General features: G+C 35.3%; 2 protein-coding genes across 5 annotated transcripts; both read right to left on the bottom strand.

Annotated features, from left to right (window-relative positions):
• Window positions 1-3209: 3209 nt before the first annotated feature.
• On the bottom strand, window positions 3210-11403 carry LOC104240488 (tRNA dimethylallyltransferase 2). Of its 3 annotated transcripts, none has more exons than XM_009795335.2 (11): window positions 11152-11402; window positions 11018-11072; window positions 9900-9979; window positions 8700-8768; window positions 8185-8257; window positions 7970-8091; window positions 6655-6729; window positions 4624-5022; window positions 4022-4097; window positions 3731-3888; window positions 3210-3528 (listed from the first exon to the last, which is right to left on the bottom strand). In XM_009795335.2, the coding sequence occupies exons 1-11, from the start codon at window positions 11353-11355 to the stop codon at window positions 3415-3417; spliced, it is 1425 nt and encodes a 474-aa protein (XP_009793637.1). In that variant the 5' UTR covers window positions 11356-11402; the 3' UTR covers window positions 3210-3414. The 3 variants fall into 3 exon arrangements, with proteins under 3 accessions (XP_009793637.1, XP_009793638.1, XP_009793639.1); XM_009795336.2 differs by having other exon boundaries at window positions 3216-3528; window positions 7970-8088; window positions 11152-11403; XM_009795337.2 differs by lacking the exons at window positions 9900-9979; window positions 11018-11072; window positions 11152-11402 and adding an exon at window positions 8864-9892 and having other exon boundaries at window positions 3216-3528.
• A 3659-nt stretch (window positions 11404-15062) lies between these two features.
• LOC104240487 (bifunctional protein FolD 1, mitochondrial-like) lies at window positions 15063-18873 on the bottom strand. Of its 2 annotated transcripts, none has more exons than XM_009795332.2 (5): window positions 18634-18873; window positions 17308-17624; window positions 16747-16983; window positions 15830-15997; window positions 15063-15677 (listed from the first exon to the last, which is right to left on the bottom strand). In XM_009795332.2, the coding sequence occupies exons 1-5, from the start codon at window positions 18800-18802 to the stop codon at window positions 15507-15509; spliced, it is 1062 nt and encodes a 353-aa protein (XP_009793634.1). In that variant the 5' UTR covers window positions 18803-18873; the 3' UTR covers window positions 15063-15506. The 2 variants fall into 2 exon arrangements, with proteins under 2 accessions (XP_009793634.1, XP_009793636.1); XM_009795334.2 differs by having other exon boundaries at window positions 17308-17605.
• Between the last annotated feature and the right edge of the window lie 204 nt (window positions 18874-19077).

Genomic DNA, 19077 nt, shown 5'->3' with positions numbered 1-19077 from the left:
TTTCATGGGCAAACATATTTTTGAAAAAAAAATTATGGACAAATGGGGCTAAATTGAAAGATACTCTTTTTATTTAGTCCTCATTTTTTTCTTTTGCTTTAAGTTGAGCATGCCATGTTCATTTACTGGATTTTTCCCTATGGCCCTTCTTTGTGCTATCTAATTTACGATTGAGTTTTGATATGGAAATCATTGACATAACATCACTTAATTTAAGGAATGTGACCTTAGGCTTTTCTTTCAAATAATTGGTATGTTGTTGAATTATTAAAAGGTTATACACTATAGAGATTTATCATGTTCTTTATTATGCTCGAAATTAGATTTTCAGTATCATATGCGTGTATTCCAGTATGTTATAGTAACGTTAGTACAAGAAAGAGAACATCTGACCGTATAATAAAAGTAAATCTTATTCTATTTATATCCCCTTGATTAAACTAAGTGGGTGTTTGGACATAAGAATTGTGAAATTCCGAAAAAGGGTTTTAAAAAAAATCAAGTTGAGAATGGTATTTGAAAATTACAGTTGTGTTTGGATATATATATATATATGCAATTTGGAGCTTTGAATTTTTGTGAGTGCTTTGAAGTGAAATTTTTAAAAAATAGCTTTTTGTAGTTTTTCAAATTCCAAAAAATTCTTAAATTCAACTTCAAGTGAAAATTTGAGATTTTTATGGCCAAACGATAATTCGAAAAAAAAAACTTTTTTTGGCCAAACGGGCCCTAAATGTAAATATTGAAGGAGCAAATCCCAAAAGATATTCGACATGCTCTATGGACCATGGTTCATCAATACTGGAAAAATCCCTAGTGACCAATTTTCTCTCTAATGAACGAAAAGTTGGAAATAAATTCCATCAGAAGTTCTTACTTTCTTTTTCAAACTTTGATATTTGTTTTACAGAAAAAGGTCAAAATTACTCATATTGTTTGGTAGATAGTTTAAAATTATCCTCCATTTATCTTTTGGTCCTCAAATACTCTCATCGTTATTTTTATACTAAAATTACCTTTCAATTTAACGGTAAAAGTTGTTGGCTACGATTTTAACTTGTAGGCATCTTTTTACTTGGCCACATGGCTCTTTGGGTCAGACAACAAATATTGATAATATTACTCGTCCTATTATTAGACCCGCCCCATTTCTTTTATTACCCCGGTTAAAAATATGGCTCGAGCATTTATAGACAGAAAAGCTATTCTTTAAAAAAAAAATCAGCATTACTTGGTGAAACTAGTTCTTTGAAAATGAATTTTAAATCTTTTATTGGAGGTGGTAAAAATCCAAATGCTTTTGCTCTATCAAATGATTAAGCACCATCTGGCCATAGATTTTTGCAATTTTTTTCAAAAATTTTGGTAAAACATGTTTGTTTATAGATTTTATCCACATGTTGACAGATTTTGAAAACAAAAGTTTCAAATCCCAAAATAACTCTATACCTGTTTTTGGCTCAAAATAGTACAGTTGGGGTTTTTAACAATTTCAAAAATTACCCCAAACTTTATATTTTTTAAAAAAAGTCCATCTATTATGACCTAACTAATCCACCAGCTAAATAATTTTTTTTAACTGATGGATCTTGTAATATTATTACAATTTGACGAATTATAGTAGCTAGTAATCGTGTTAATAGCAGTTGCTATTAAAATATCAGGTTATTGTTTTAGGATAGTGTATTATGTAATTTATTATATAAATGATAATTTTGTGCCAAACTTATCTATGTTCAGGACTATGATTTGTGATAATGATAATGAATGACATCGATAAAGGTTCTGCATATACACGATTAGCTAGTTTGGTATCTCTGATTAGAACTTATGAGTATAAGTCACGTTTCATGTTTTTTTCAAAAAAAAAAAAAAGTAAAATATATTTTAAAAATAATGTTCAAATAGATTTTAATCTTTAAAATAAATTTGAGAATGTGGTAGCTAAATCTTGATATCAGATTTTAACATTAGAATCAAGAAACAGCAAAAGAGGCCCATGTCCAAACAAATCGAATCTGTTGTCGGACATCCAGTCGTGCATACAAACAGTCCACTAAAATAAAGTTGCATCAGCCTTGCTTGGATTCCACTAGCCCCTGCCATTTCTGAGCCACCACAGCTATAGTAAAAGGGTAAACTGACAAATGACAATGTAATTGAAGACCTTGCCACAGCTTCTTTGGTCCTATAATTGGTAATTTGCTTTTCCTTTTTTTTTCATTTAGCTGAATCAATTTCTTTAATGTGAAATAAGATAGAAGAGGTGAAAAATTTAATCATTTTGTGTTTGTCTATTTTAGGGTGTAGCCTTTTCCATCAATCGAAAAAGACGGTTATAAACTGACTAAATAACTAGATTATTAGGTAAACTAGCGAAGCCCTTCTTCCTATCATTGATTAGAGAAAACAGAGTAATTGTTATTGTATTATTCATTGATTGCATCTAACAGATGTATGAATGATATTGTCAGCTATGTTATAGAATTCAACCACTCTTCGCTACCAATAAAGGAATTAGTTGTGAAATGGTAAGTACTCCATCTTTATCAGAGATTTCAAGTTCAAGCCCCATGTATGAAGTCGTCTTTGTTAATTAGAGAGCTTTAACCCCCAATATGAAACTCTCCAACACGAATTCAAATTTAGTCGGACCACAAAGAATACTATTGTCTAATGGGAACCCAAAAAAAAACACTTTGAGCTACAGCAGAAGCTGTAAGCCTGTAACTCATTTGAAAATTAACTAAACCACCTATTTTGTTGCCAACTGATTTACCACACTAATGATGCAAGTTGTTGATTAAACACGTGTGCTCTTCTATTATTCAACCACCGTTAACACTTGGGGGTCGTTTGGTTATCGGGATACGGCATAGAATATGGGATAGTATTTATTCAATGTTTGGTTATAGGTATTAGCTAGTGATGGGATAAATTTTATACCCAAATGGTGGTGGGATTACCTATCCCATATAGAAGATGAGATAGCTAATCCCATGGGATATCCTTGTCCATCACACCTGGTAACCAAACAACCCCTTAGTTTCTGCATAGTGTATGCAGCATAGACATGTATCTGGAATGGCTGTAAGAAAAATTGTGCTGCAGAAAATAGTCTAAACCCTCTCCAATAAAGAAGATTATAAGCAAATCCTGGAGCCAGTCTAATTAGAGCACAAAAGAACAAAAGCAACACTGAGAATTAATTTTTTTCTGCAAGACAATCGAATAAACTGCTTCATTTAACTTGACTGAAAAACTGTTCAGTAAATTACAGACTGAGCAAAATGAGTGCAACCATTTTTGACAACGTAACTAACACATGTGGAAAAAAAAAAAAATGACAATACTTCACATGGCAGTTAAAAAGTAACTAACTGTGGTTGAAGCGGGGGAGGTATCCATATAGCTTCACGAGCACAAGTTTCCAGATTTTTTAAGCCGAGAAACTCGTTTTCGATGGCCACGGCCCTGCCTGTGTTGTTCCCATTCATGCGCACCTCTGAGGACCTTATTCCCACATGCCTGACAAGCAACCAAAATAATACGCACATATATCAGGACAACTATATAAATGTTGCATGATTGGTAGCTATCACCAAATTACCAATAGTTGGATACATCGGTTTTATCTTCATTTTTACTTTTAACCCTTCCCTTTTCATTTCCTATTATTTGAGGGGAGTCGGAAAAGGGGGGCGGAAGGAATGAAGCAGCTGACACTAACCTCGCATACATGCCGAGTCCAGATATCCTTTTGCATCAACCTCATTTCTTCAGAAGCATTGCTGCTATTCTCTGTGCTGCATTCCCCAGTGAGAAAGGATTTGATTATTCTCGCAGAGGGTTCGACCACTTCCACTGCCCATACACCATCAGAGCCACCTGTGTAAAATATGCCAATTAATTCAGATATTACTTGCAAGTACAGCCAAAATCAGGACAATATACCTTCTAAGAAGAAAGGACTTTGAAATTGATGTGAAATTTCATTTAAGTTTAAAGCCGAATCACATACTTATTATGGACTTTGTAGCATCAACATAATGTATGTTCCATCCAAATAGCATCTGCAGCCGATTAAGCCTTCTCCTCTGAGAACAATCAGACAATCAGCAATAGGCATTTCCAAAAGGTCTAACTCAAAGAATCTCAGGATCAGTAACAACTAGTGCACCGAAAGCAAGAAAACTTGCAAGTACTTCCTCATTTTAATATCAAATAACGAAGTTCAGATTAAGAAGGCTCCTCTGTCACTAATGAAGGGGAAGAGCATTAGGAGTTCATGCTCTGCATCTTTTTATGAACTTTGATAAGCTATATATCTTCCAGATATTGTTTATATGTCAGGTATATTTATTCCTAGAGTATAAAACATCAGCAATTGGTTTCAAGAACTTCGTGTCCTACACAAATCAACCAAATTCTGCACCTTTGATCAGAGAGTTTAACCAAATTCGATGTACAGTTCAATTACATCCGGTTTTGCAAGAACTGAACACTTGCCCACCCCATGAAGGCAGACTTGAAAAACCGAATGTTCTGCACACAAACATTTCTTACTTGGTTATACCTTGTTTAAACATACAACTAGCTACTTTAGAAGGGAACAGTACTTACTTGACGCCGTACAAGTCTTCGTGTGTTCAGTTTGACATTTTCAATTGCTTCAATTAAAAGAGCTTTCTGTTCATTGTTGTCAGGGGAATCCATGATATGATGTATATTCTGCCTCAATGTCTGATCATTTAGTGCCTGAAGGTAAGATTCACCACAGGCTTTTTGATGTTCCAGTATGTGACGTCGAAGAAATAACTCAAATTCCCTAACACCGATGGCCTGCCTCAAGCCCTTTGTATAGTCTGCATCTAGTGTATAGATGTCAACAACTTCCACAAGTAGACCAGCATCAACCATGTGATCAACTCTTTTATTGACAAATGGATCCATAGTGGAAAGAGATGCATTCACGCATAAGAAGCAGAAATCATATCTTGAATTATCAACTCGACCCCAGTTCTGCCCTGCCACAAGCAACAAAATAACATGAAGAGGCATGCTATGGCAATTCACATCACAAATCCAACAGCCTATAGCTACTATCTAAATGTCCTTGATAAATAAATTGTGCCTGTCCTCTGTATCTCAGAATTGGGCAAACAACACTTGGGACATGCTTTTCAGAAGGAACCTACAAGACTGGGAAATTGAAGAAGTGACAGACCTGCTTTCCAGACTAGAAAGCCACATGATGAATGCCCAGGCAGCAGATAAGTTAAAGTGGAGCAGTGTTGATGGTAAATACTCAGTGAAAGCAGGCTATGCAAACTCATATGCTTCTAATGACATTATTGATGACTGGCCATGGAAGTTGATATGGAAGACTAATCTCCCAACAAAGATCAAATGTTTCAGCTGGACAGCCCTCTATGAAGCATGCCTCACACAAGACAATCTTAAGAAAAGAGGCTTCCAGATGATCAATAGATGTTACATGTGCCAACAGAAACTTGAATCTAACAACTATCTATTTTTACACTGTACAGTTGCTGCTGACTTATGGAATATGTTTTTGTGCATTTTTGGTATTAACTGGGTAATGCCACATACCACTAAAGAGGCCTTTGAGTGCTGGTGTAACTGGAGAGTTGGTAAGGCCATCAGGCCAATCTGGAAGATGATTCCTGCGAGTATTTTTTGGTGTATATGGTCAGAAAGGAACAACAGATGTTTTGAAGGTTTATCAACTCCAAATCATTCCCTCAAGGCTAGATGTCTTTTGTATCTTTATAGTTGGCATTACCTTTCCCCCTTAGATTCTCCTGACAACTTTTTGAACTTCGTTAGCTCTCTGGTACTAGAATAGTCTTTTTGTAATTGAGCTAACAGTATCTTCTTTGCTTCCATAACTTTTGTATTATTATGCATCTTCTTGATGCCAGCAATGAAATCTATTATTACTTCATCAAAAAACAAAAAAAATTGTGTCTGTCCAGATTTCTCAAGAATTCTTTTGACAGATGACTGGGCATATGTAAATGTCTTACACTAGTTTGTGCATTTTCTCTGAGTTAATAATGTGGATTATCCTCCTACAGCCATTAAGAGTGAATCTTCCTAACTTTTCTCTTTTCGTTTCGATAATTAATCTAAAAAACGATTTCATGTTTCTGCTTATTAAGTATAAATGGAATCTCTTTCGACCATTCTAGTGTACCAACTACTAGTTTTATCTTACATCAAACATGGCGTTGCAACGATTTCCAGTAGTATCAAAATAAACAGATGGAAGAACGGAAGAATGTAAAAGCAAGAGAATCTTAAACTGACAAAAATTTGAGCTTTAGCAAAGTGAAGGAAAAGATCTATCAGCCGCTTGAAAGACGGTTGATAGACAGGGAATCCAATATGATGGACTGATGCATATATCTCCATAGATATTTAAGTTCCCTGCACCAAATTCCCTTTTTTCTGTAGAAAGACTTCAATGCAAATATTTTCTCAAGAGCATCGTAAAGGGAACAATCTGATTTCATCATGTAGTCGCCAACTATTTCCAAAATCCAAATCTTACTATCATTAGAAATTAACACAGTTAACTTTATGGAAAATTATGTTAAAACAATAAATGAGTGAACAAGAAGAATGCACCTCTACGGTTCTCTCCTGAAGAAGTTTGCTTGGAATAACACCAAATCGTGCATACAGATTCAGGTATTGGTTGATCTGCAGCTTATGGCAACAGATACATCAATTGAAACCTCTAGCAATAGATAGGAATCACAAGTCTGTATAAAGCATCGTTACATCACATTCCACCTCAGAAATTATATCTTGTGTAGGATAAAAGCAATTATTTTAACAATTCTACCCCTAATAATCATCTGCTCAAACCAAAGAAGCATTGACATAACAACTCTGAATATGTAGTGTCAGAGACCAGAAATCACAAGAAATGCTCAAGGTGAATTCAAGAACAAACAACTCTTATTACAAATTAACTCAGTCCTATGAACCTAAGTTGCTCGGACACGGGTGCGGGTGTCCAACACGGATGCGGATCTAGAGGTCGGATCCTTCAAGATGTAAATTCTAAGATTCGGGGATACGAATCCTAGTACGGACACGGGTGCGGGGATCCGGCTAAAAATAATTCAAAAGAATAAAAATATAGAAATATCTCTAAATTATGAGAAATTTTGTGGAATACTGTAAATTGTAGTTTTCTTTTTTTTATTCTCAGGTTATAGATAGGTAAATGATTGATTTCCTAGATAAGGTATGCTATTTTCTTCAAACTTACCCTAGTTTTGGTTCTGATTTCGGGAATCAAATTGTATCTCGTTTCGAATTTTTCCGTCCATCGTGGTCAAAGTACCCAAATTGTTTGACCATATCCGGTACGGATCCCATATCTACACCCATACTAATGTCGTTTCGACACGGGTGCGGCACCTAAACTGCCGTGTCGGAGCAACTTAGCTATGAACTACGAACACATTTAACAATGGCAAATAACTTTGAGGAAAAGCTAGGTAAGTGATAGATGACAACAACAACAACAACCCAGTAAAATCCCACCAAGTGGGGTCTGGGGAGGGTAGAGTGTACGCAGACCTTACCCCTACCCCGAAGGAGTGGAGAGGCTGTTTCCGAGAGACCCTCGGCTCAAGGTAAGTGATAGATGAAGAATGACATATTAACAAGTGGATCCGCAGCTTGCAACTTGAAGCAACATGCACAATCAAACTGACCAATATAATGTCTCAACTAAAATCATTATAGCTGTGACATCTTTGAATAAAAGAGCAATTTGTGTTAACTGTTAAATCAATGTCATTGTAGTTGTTACATCTTAGAATAAACAATACAATTCATTGTAAATAGTCACCTCCAGCCGAAAGGTTTTCAGCTGATTGCATCATGCAAAGAAACAGAAATGATATGAAGCCAAACATCACCTCACCTTTCTATCATTATTTGGATGAATTCTGACAGTTGCAGCTGGATCAATATGTTTAAGACGGTTGTAAGCACAATCATGTTCCTTGTCCGTAAATTCAACTTCAAGATCAGGCTGTTCATCTTCTGCAGAGAAAGGAAGATAATAATACCTACAATTCTTTGGTCTTGAATAAATAAATTTTGACCAAAAAAACAAAGACAGAACTGATTGCTTACCTTGAGAGTCGCTTAAGCAATTTGATTCTGAATCTTCAACAGATTCATCAAGAAGGAATGGACTCGCAAGAGCCTGAATGCAAACAAATCAAATCAAGAAAAAGATGACTAACAACCCCAGCTAGGAAGACTTTCAGAAGAACTGAAAAACAGAATTTAGTTAAATAGAAAAACAGAATGGTCACGAGTGAAAGAGAAACCAACAGATTTAGGTGCTAGCCTCAAACAGATAAAATAAAAGTAGATGCGCAAGTCTATTGCTGATTTTGGAACAGCTCATAATTTAAGAAGAAGGATGCTACTAAGAGTTAAGGGCAGCACCCAGCAAATCTAACTCTCTAACTGACCTTGTGAACCATTCAGGAGAAAAGTAATTTTCTGAATAATCAGAATATTGAGGTAGACAACTTCTATAATCATGTCATTTTGGTCCCAGTGTCTCCGGAAATTTCTATTATGACGGACGACATGCACACAAGCAAAAAAATGGAGAGTGGAGAAGAGCCAAAAAGTACCTGAATATAATAATTTGTTCCTCCAACTATAACTGGCAACCTATTGCGGGACCATATCTCATTTATGATCTGAAATTACAAATAAAATAAGAAACCAGATTAGTAGAAAGAGTGGATAGATATGATTGTTGATGGATATAACGTTTCAACTTTCAAGAGCTTACTTCAAATTTTCCTATAGAAGATGGCTGAAAGACACTAATCAATATTGCTACAGGGAAAGACAGGTTAGGTACATCGCCTAGTGACAAAAGCAACCAAAGTTCGTTGCTCCAGAGTTGCTGGTCATTGAATAGAGGTTTCAAGTTTTCAACTGTGGAGAGGAGGGGATTGACTGCATCCATTCTTTTCACAGTTTTCACAAAATATCAGGAGTCAAAGGATAGACACAGAAACCCTCAGTACATGCAAATAGATGTAGATATCCCATTCATCAATGCCGCCACCACCACCCCTCAACACACCAAACTTAGTGATTTAAAAGAAGATTCTTCATTATCTAATTAGTCAGAAAATTGGAGTATACTCATACAATTGAGATTTTACAATTGAGATTCACTCTATACTAGAAGAAATATGTGCAATAAGTTTATAACTAATTGTTTGCTATAATTAATTAAAAAAGTTATAGTCACCTTATCCCAAAAGAAGATTAAATAAAGGTATTCCCAAGATTTTAGGAGTTCACTAAGTGGGCCAGCTTACAGGTCAGGCCTCTGTCTGATCTGACAACAATTATAGCCTCCCTGTTGAAAAAGCAGTGTGCCCTTCTTTTTGCAATACTTTAAAGAGTGTCTCATGCATAACTATTATTACAGCATTCTATACCGTAGAGTTCACACTTCTGGGTTCTGGGTAAACTAAGAGGCTTATATGAAGAACCTTCGATAGAACAAATAATAACTGACCATCCTAGTGCCCAGACTAGAGGCTTCAAGAGGTTATCGAACCTCAGAAGAAACTTCAAGCGCTAATAGGTTCTTAGTTTCCATTTAGGCAAAAGGTAACACCTTATTTACCCATTTCCAACAAAGACAAAATCATTAGAGCCATTATTGAAGATGCAGCTTTGATGGTGACTTAGAATATCAGAACTACATCATCCAATGCCCAGGGACATTCTAATAGACCTGTATTTTTTTTTTCTTGTGTAATCCCTGATATACATAAGATTGAGATCACCGGGAAAAGAGGCCTCACAGGGATAGCTGAGTCACGAAAATCCTTTGCAGTAAATTCAACACTAGGGCTGATAGTACCAAGAAGATGATGAGGTACACCTGTCACAACAACCCAAAATCAAAATGTAGATACTTGATTCTATATGCACAAAGTTACACATCAAAATAGTACGGCATTCCATTTTATATTAGTCCATTTTATTGGACATCTTTCTTTTTTGGTCCGCTCCAAAAAGACATCTGAAAACTCTTAAATATTATTTGTATTTTACCATTAATAACATATTTATAGGTATTGACATGGCAAGTTGAAGACTAGAGGTTACCTTGCTATACTATGTAGTATATATTTTACTCGTGTGAGTTGTCTCTTTTCTTTTTTAAACTTCCACTCTGTTTGGATCATTGTTCCTTATTGTTTTATAATGTATTGTATTGTATCGTATCGTTTTATGAATACAATGTTTGGATAGATTGTATTGTTTGTTATTGTTAAATAATATTTTGCTGTTTGGTTTGACTGTATCGTACTATACTGTAACTGATAAGTTTACTAAAATACCCTCAATTGTTTAAATATTAAATTTATCAAAAAATATGCATAAAAATAATTTTAAAAAACTAAACAGAAGAAGGCAAAACACCTTAAGAAAGCAAAACAAAGGAGCGAGACAGAAGAAGGCAAAACAAAGGAACACAACTAATTAGATTGAGTTAAAAGCAAATTAGGAGAAAAAATCAAACAGAAGATGGCAAAATACCTTTAACGTTGGCGGCAGAAGTTTTGGAAACAAATAAAGTAGGTTATAGGTTGGAGATTTGGAGTTAAAATAGAAAAAAAAGTTAAAGGGTAAAATAGAATTATGGATTAATAAGTTAGGGCATAATTGGAAAGAAAAATAGGAAACAATCACACCACACTAAATCGGTTGTTTCAAAAAATGTGATTTTACATTTAACAATACAATACAACCAATTTTAATGAAACAATCAAAACAAACATTGTTTTGGGATAACAATACAATACCATACAATGGGAACAACCATCCAAACAAGTTGTTCATGTACAGTCAAACACCAGCACATAAAACTAAATAACTGAAGAAGTATACTACACAAAACAGAGCAAGAAATCACCTTTTTGCTCTCGGGGAGTCACCTTGTTGGTCAGAACATCCAATCCACTGTAAACCTATCCAAAAGAAATAGCAGAAATAAAAGTATTATACAAAAATTATGGAACTTGTAAGAGTATATAAAGAGCTATATACCTGCATAGAATCAGCGTTGATGATTTCAATAGGGAAGTGTGAAGCCAAGTCAATAGCAAGTTTTGATTTTCCAGAACCTGTTGCTCCCATTATTACTACCACTTTTGGCTTTGAATTTGATGTGGGGATCAGGTTTATCTCACCCATTGTTGTTCCATTGTTAGGGTTTTGCATTTTCTGTTCATGTTCTTCACCACTTTCCATTGACGCGCTTCTCTATTGGTTGCTGTTTCAGTAACGAAGTAATAATACAAGCTTTTGTCACTTTGGGTCATTTTCTTTTTGGCAATAAGTAGTTTAGCATCTCAATGTTTTGTGGTTGCAACTATAGTCCATATTGTTTCTAAAATTTGGTTTTCATGTGTTTTACTAACCATTTTCACTCCTAAGTCCTACCATCCTAATTTTAGAAGCCATTTGGAAAAAGTTCTTTGATTTATTTGGAGAAATTTTTTGATGAAAGCTGAAATTTGTTTTCAAAATTGTACTAGTCTTTTAAGAGTGTTTGTAAGTTGAAATTTTAGTATGAAAAATATCTCAACAATTCGTCAACTTGAGATAAAAATTGTAACTTTTTATAAAAGAATCAAATTTTTGAAAGAAACACTATTTACAAAAGTAACTTCATTTTGTTAAAACTTTGCTCAGATAAACGCCACTATATTGTTTTGATTGAGATATTCTTGAACATTAAGATGAAATTTCATACGTAGAAATGTCAAACTTTTAATATTCCAAGTAACATGTTTTCAATGTGATTTGAGATGAATGCAAAATAAGGCCCTCCGAAATGACATGTTTGCAACTTACAAGCGCCATTTAATTGAATCGAAAGAAATTAATGGGTGTGTATTATGTAGGGGTGGCAATTTGAGCTCAACCCATCTAACCCGCCCAACTAGCTCAGAGATTAATGGGTTGGGCTACAAATATTTTAACTGATGGGTCAATTTGGGTTGAGCCCAAGTTAACCAATTATTTTTTATAGCTCATTCTAACCCATTTAACAACCCAAATACAACCCATGAAACTCACCCAAAACAAAGAATCTCAACCCAACTTATCTAGAAATTTTTTTAGTTGCCCCAATTTTATTTATTTATTTTATTTTGTATTTAAAATTTTCTGTTCTTTCGTTTTTCTACACCACTCACCCACCCTACTTCTACCCCCCCCCCCCAAAAAAAACCCCAAAAAAATTATACTTTTTTTTTGTATTTTCAATTTTCTGTTTTTTTGTTTTTCTGCACCATCTATCCCCCTGCCCCCCTCCCTACCCCTACCCCCTACCCCGCAAAACCCCTAAAAAAAAAATTTACTTTTTTTTTGTATTTTTAATTTTCTGATTTTTTATTTTTCTGCACCACCCACTCACCCTACTCCTATCTTCCCACCCCCCAACGCAAACCTCCTAAAAAAAAATTTACTTTTTTTTTATTTTCAATTTTTTATTTTTTTTATTTTTATGCACCACCCCCACCCCCCGCGGGCAAAACCCTTCAATTTTTTTTTTACTTTTTTTTAATAATTTCAATTTTCTGTTTTGTGTTTTATATTTTTTCGTTTTTCTGCACCATCCACCCATCCCCACCCATATAATATATGTCAACTTACATATTTTAAAGTAAAAGGTGTTTTTTATGCAAGATGAGCATGGTTCTAAAATATGGGTCAAGTTGGGCGGGTTGGGTTATGACCCATTGTTTAGCCCATCTTGACCCAAATACACTTTGGGCTGGATTGGGCAATGACCCATTTATTGACCTAACCCCTCTTGACCCGCTCAAATTCAGCCCAACCGGCCCATTTGTCACCCCTAGTACTATGTAATCGAAATCGAAAATTTTTAAGTACATTTTCAAACTAGTGCAAAGGATTTATTTATATATTTGATTAGTTTATTTATGTACACCTTCGTTACTACTAATTTTTTACGTATATTATTTGCCACGGAAAAGGATCAAAAATATATTATCGAAAATTCTTTAAAGTTACCCTCCGTTATACTAATCGAGCAAAAAATATCCTTACCGTCTTACTATTAAACAAATATAACCCCAAATTAACGAAGAGGCCATGTGGCATCCACTTAAGTCATTTAGTCCATCGGGTTTATTTTAACACTAACTCGACTTGATACCAAATATCCACACTAAAAGTTAAGGGAAAAAGGCCAAAATTATCTCTATACTATCGAAAATTAGTCACGTTTATACATGTTTCTACTTTCGGTCCAAATATACACCTGCCGTAAAGAAAGTAAACAAAATCGTCCTAACCCTACTAAATGGGGTTTTAAAGAGAAACAGGAGGTCACTAGTAAATGAATTTTTATGGAGGATTTCTTTTTTCTAGATCTAATGGTTTCTAGTGAAGCTTTTGGAGGGTATTTTCCGATGAGTGATTGCTAATGATTTTCCAGGTGGAGAGAATATGGGGTATTTTCGTGGCAGAAGACGGCTGGAGTGGTGGTTCGGTCACTGACCGGTAATGATGGGAATTTATGAAATAATTTTGTGGAGCAGGACAAGAACCTTGAATTTGCAGCAACGGTGGTATGTTGTTAGAGAAGAAGACTAATTTTAGTGGGTTTAGTTATTTATTATTACAAATGGAAAATAAATAGTGACATGGAGTCCACCGTGTCATTTTAGTTGTTGAGTTATGGACAGCCGTTAGGGTTAGAGACGATTTTGTCTACTTTCTTAATGGCAGGTGTATATTTGGACTGAAAGTAGAAACGGATAAAACGTGACTAATTTTCGATAGTATAGGGACAATTTTAGCCTTTTCCCAAAAATTAAACCCATATTCAACATCCCGAGCTACCGCTTCCCCAAGTTCTAAGTCTTCAATCCAGACAAACATAACCATACCTTCACATCTTTTAGCTGCATAGGCTTCATATATCCTACTACCAAAGAACTCTATAATATCTTCCAATCAACCTCCATAAGTAGTTGAACTTGGATTCCTTGGCATTACCCTTTCAAATAATTCAGTGCTACTGTATCACTCTCATTATTTTTACTCTAAATTATTCTCAAATCTAACCTCTTCTTCTCCACATGTTGCCCGAATTCTAATTGTTGCACAAGCTTACACCGTCCATTCCTCGTAATATTACTTCAAAAAAAATCAGCAATTAAATTATCGTACTGAATATCTGTTGATTTCTTCTTCTTATTGTTATATGGTTTGTTTTCGAATTTTTGGATAGATAGTGAGAAAGAAACCCACCTTCTTCATCCATTACCACCCTAAAAAGTTGTCAACAATAACTAGATCTAAGTGATAAGAAATATAAACAGGTTGTATCTTTTATTCTTACGGAGATTTAACCTTTCTTTTCTTGGGTTTATCAATGTGGATGATGTAGATAGAGATTGACCTTCATTTCTTGAGTTCTTCAAAGTGCATTTGCAGATAAAAGGCTCAAACGAAGCAGATGAAGAAAGGTCCAAAAAGTTAGGTTCTGAATTCAAAGTGATTGAATAAGGGTTTAATTTTAGGGTGGGTATCAAATATTGGGTCAGATCAGTGTAAAAATTAATCCGGATGGATCAAATAGCTTAAGTGACTGCCATGTGGCCTCTCCATTAACTTGGGGGTATATTTATCTAATAGTAAGACGGTAGGGGTATTTTTGACGGGGAAAAAAAACTTAGGATAACTTTAAACAATTTTTGATAGCAGAAGTATATTTTTGACTCTTACTGTCGATCTCGCCCAAAATATAGTTACCTAGGTAATAACGAATGATAAAAGGTACTACAACAACTAAGTAATAATAGTGCAACATTAGAAAAAATTGAAGGAAAAAGTATCAAATTCTAGAAAATAAGGGGAAGAACATTGCAGAAAGCCTTTGAAGTTTACCATCAAATCCACCTCACAGTATGCATGTTGCATCATTTCAAAATTTCCTTTTACATTTGCAAAAGTTCTGTCCGACAAAACATATGCTTGTGTACCTTTTAAAAGGTCAACCATAAGGAGAGGGGGGGGGAGGAACCTTGAAGAAGCAAATCAGTATACACGAGAACTTTCTGCATTATGGAAACCAAACGTCAATTTGTTAGCGCTATTCGCTGGGCCTTCAATGTCATTATCTCAGCGCGTCATCCCGAATACTGAAGCTGCTACATTCATTCGGTACTGCTGCTTCCTTGATGTGGGAACTGGGAACTTCCTAATATGTCAGGATTGATTAATGGCAGCGACTCGTCCACCAGACATAGCTCCAACAATGGAGAGGTTGTGTAAAACTCAGGCTAGTTATCATTCATTTCTTCTCCACATTTCTAATGGAGAGGAATAAGCGAGAACATTTTTAGGAATTCGTCCACCTTAAATCAAGTAAAATGAAGAGCACGCTTGGCAGCTTCAAGGGTATTCTGAAGAAGCATTGCAACTGTCATAGGACCTACACCTCCGGGAACAGGGGTTATTGCAGAAGCTATCTTGACTGCTTCTTCGAAGCAAACATCTCCAATCAAACGGTAACCATTTTCACTCTCAGGGTCCTACACCAGTTAAACATACAAATGACCTTATTGTTTCACATGTACATCAATTATTTAAATCAATTTTCTTTTTTCGATAGAAGAGTTATGCCTAATCCGACCAATCTTACTTTAACTGCCATGCAATACTAAGAAGGGTCTTTAGAAATTACCTCAATTGGGTTTATTCCAACGTCAAGAACAACTGCTCCAGGCTTTAACCAGCTACCGCGGACTAAATTAGGCACTCCAGCTGCTGCAACAAGTATATCAGCTTCACGGGTAATCATTTCTGGGTTCTCTGAATATGCATGCACAATACTTACTGTTGCATGGTGCCTCTGCAAACAATGTTCACATCGTTTGACATGGTGAGAAGAAAATGCATAGACTGTAATACAGAGAGATTACTGATATGGGTAAATATAATCTTAGAATTATCAGTACAATCAAACATTTGGCTCATTTTTAATCAAAGACCGGACATGCAGTATAATGTCTTGTTACCAAAGACCAGATATGCCGTAAATAAATCAATACCCATGTTTGCTATACAAGTAGAGTAACTTGTTTCTTCATTGTCCTTTAACAATATTTTGTCACAGGCAATATAGTGCTTCTTATAGAAACTGATTAAATTAAAAATGTAAAAATGTAAAATAATGAAATTATAGTTAACCCAAAAGGAAAAGCAGATATGATAAGGGAAATAAAACATCTATGACTTGTTTTAGACCACAAGTTTCAAGAGTCTTTCTCTCTTAAATTCCGTGCCAAATCAAACACCGTCGCGTAAAATAGGACAGAGGGATAACTCTCAATCTTCTACATTTAATTTTAGTCGAAAGTCGAAATAAACTTAAATTAGCCTTAAACAAGAAAATATATTCTAGTTATTGCAAGGCCACATACACCGTATTAATAATGCTCCAACCTAACAATGCCAGAATGAATGCCCAACTATTCATCATGCCTAATACGTTGTGCTATTGACACATAAATCACTACCTTAGTGTGGGATAGATATTTGTAAAGAGTTGGATTTATACGAGTGCAACAAATTGACGGCTATGTGCGACAGATGTATCACCTGCAACAACAGAAATGTAGGTAGTCCAACGATGTTGCTCCTCCCAATCACCACAGCTCTCTTGCCAACTATTTCGACATCAGACCTGAGCAGTAACTGGATGCAGCCTTTCGGAGTGCACGGGATGAACAATGGCTCTCTACCCTGAATGGCTAAGTTCCCAATGTTTAGTGGATGAAATCCATCCACGTCTTTTTCTAAGCTTAGTACATTCAGAATCTTTCCCTCGTCAAAATGCTGTTCCAATAACTTTTGTTAGCGCCAGAAAATATATCACATACCTTTTTTTGTTTGGAGGGACAACATAATGACAAAACCATATACAGACAGTAATTAGAGGGATGAAATTAGTATCTCCCCTAGATTTCATATTCAACATTGTGAATTTCAACCATTTATTCAACTGTGTAAACATCTTTGGGGAGAAAATGAGGATAACTGAACAGATGCTCAGGTTTAAGAATCAACAATATTTATGGAAACTGATAGTTCCATGCTTTCTATGCAGTGCCTTTCACATAACATGGATAAGTGTATACTACTACTTAGTTGAAGATTTACCTGTGGCAAAGGAAGCTGCACAAGAATACCGTGAATTGATGCATCCTTGTTATAATTTGATAATGCATCACAGACCTCCTCTTCTGTACAGCTCTCAGGGAGTTCAGAAAGTGAAAATCTGAACCCAACCTCATGGCAGGCCATTATTTTTTTACGGACATAGGCAAGAGAGTCTTGCCTTTGCCCAACCAATACTACAGCCAAACCAGGAACCTTTCCAGTTGACTCCTTCATTCTGCTAACTTCAACGGCTATGCTTGATCTAATTTGCTCGGCCTCAGAGATCCCATCAATTATTCTAGCAGTTGCATTGTCGGCTGTTCAAAGTAAATTAAACTAGAAGCAGAACATTTCTTTGTTTCTTTTTTCGTTCCATTATAGGAAACTTGAAAAAACGTAAATGCAAAACATAGACAAGGGCAGTGTAAGGATCATTAGAAAGCAAGATTCTATAGTATTAAAGTTATCGGAACAGCCATTGTTGTGTAGCATGAACAATTTTCATTCCCCAAAATATGACAAGTATTTACTTTGTGAGGCTGCTAAAGATGAGATTGGGAGTATCACATCTGAAACATTAAGTTTGACGTTATGATATGAAGAGTCCTAAGGACTGCTCCTAAGAATATAGTAGAGTTCTTGTACCCCAATGCTCCTTTAAAATTTGGTTTCTCTATAATTGCTTCACATTTGTTCAAGCTTTGGTGGACAGAGTTACCTGGTACCTATTGCTGGTGGAATAGCAGGTATTCCAGGAATTAGTCAGAGGTGTGGGCAAGCTAGCACCACGATTATCAAAAAAAATATACACCATTCATTCTCGTTTCCCTCAATATTTTCTTTTCTTTCATTATGTTTCATTTGCAAATGTTAGGTTGGAGACGGAGTAATCTTCTTCATCTTACATTTTTTCCCCTTCTTTTGCACGTGCATTATTCCTTTCATAGATGTCTTGGTAAACTTATCAGTTATTCTAATACAATATGATACAGTCAAACCAGACAATAAACATGTTATTAAACCAGAGCAAACATTATAATCTATCAAACCAATATATTAAAACACGATACAACACAAAACAGTACGTTATGAAACCACAGATACAACCATCCAATCAGCCTGTTGGGGCTCACAAAGGGAATACTTTTACGGCAAAAAATGAAGGAGAAAAAAAGTTAAATGAATTTCATTTAACCTCCGAAAAAATTAATTTGCAAAGCTTAATTCTCTACATGACATTTAGAGCCCAAAAAAAGGAAAAAATGAGAGGAAAAAGAATCTAGGAATAACGAAATAGGGGGAAAACTCAAAAATCGAGGTGCTTACAGCATTTTGGAGGAGGAGAATCAGACTGGATAAAATTGGAGGACCATTCATCGGGGAGGTCAAGTGAAACAAGAGGTGGAGACGACTTAGGAATTCTGGAACCATTTCGAATCTGAGACGTTCTTGATAATAATGAAACCATTCTTCTTACCGTTCTCATACCTATCATTTTTCAGTACTGAAGAGAGAAGAGAGTGAAGAAAAGGAATGCCAAGGGTTTAGTGGGAGAATGATCAAAATGGTCCTTAATGTTTACAAGTTGGACTATTTTGGTTCTTAATTAATATTAATATATACCCCTCAACAAATATAGTCCCTAAAAAAAAAAAAAAAGGTTGACAAATTTGGTCCTAAGCCCTAAAATTAGTGGTTTCACTTTGAATAGAGCATTGTTTGTTAATATGATCCCAATAGAGTTTTAAATATGATCTAGTTGGTAATCTG

Source organism: Nicotiana sylvestris, chromosome 11 (assembly GCF_000393655.2).
Source record: "Nicotiana sylvestris chromosome 11, ASM39365v2, whole genome shotgun sequence".
In the NCBI taxonomy this organism is placed as follows: Eukaryota; Viridiplantae; Streptophyta; class Magnoliopsida; order Solanales; family Solanaceae; genus Nicotiana; species Nicotiana sylvestris.
Note: the sequence above shows the minus strand (reverse complement) of the source record. Positions and strands in the feature narration are given on the sequence as shown.

Excerpts from the sequence above, each read along its gene's own strand:
- LOC104240488 (XM_009795335.2), bottom strand. The coding sequence starts at position 11,355 with ATGGAAAGTGGTGAAGAACATGAACAGAAAATGCAAAACCCTAACAAT. Across the intron at positions 6,730-7,969 it reads ATCCAAATAATGATAGAAAG|ATCAACCAATACCTGAATCT; the intron begins GTGAGGTGATGT and ends CATAAGCTGCAG. Across the intron at positions 3,889-4,021 it reads TGCTACAAAGTCCATAATAA|GTGGCTCTGATGGTGTATGG; the intron begins GTATGTGATTCG and ends TATTTTACACAG.
- LOC104240487 (XM_009795332.2), bottom strand. The coding sequence starts at position 18,802 with ATGATAGGTATGAGAACGGTAAGAAGAATGGTTTCATTATTATCAAGA. Across the intron at positions 17,625-18,633 it reads TTCTCCTCCTCCAAAATGCT|CCGACAATGCAACTGCTAGA; the intron begins GTAAGCACCTCG and ends TACTTTGAACAG. Across the intron at positions 15,998-16,746 it reads CTACATTTCTGTTGTTGCAG|AGGCACCATGCAACAGTAAG; the intron begins GTGATACATCTG and ends CATTGTTTGCAG.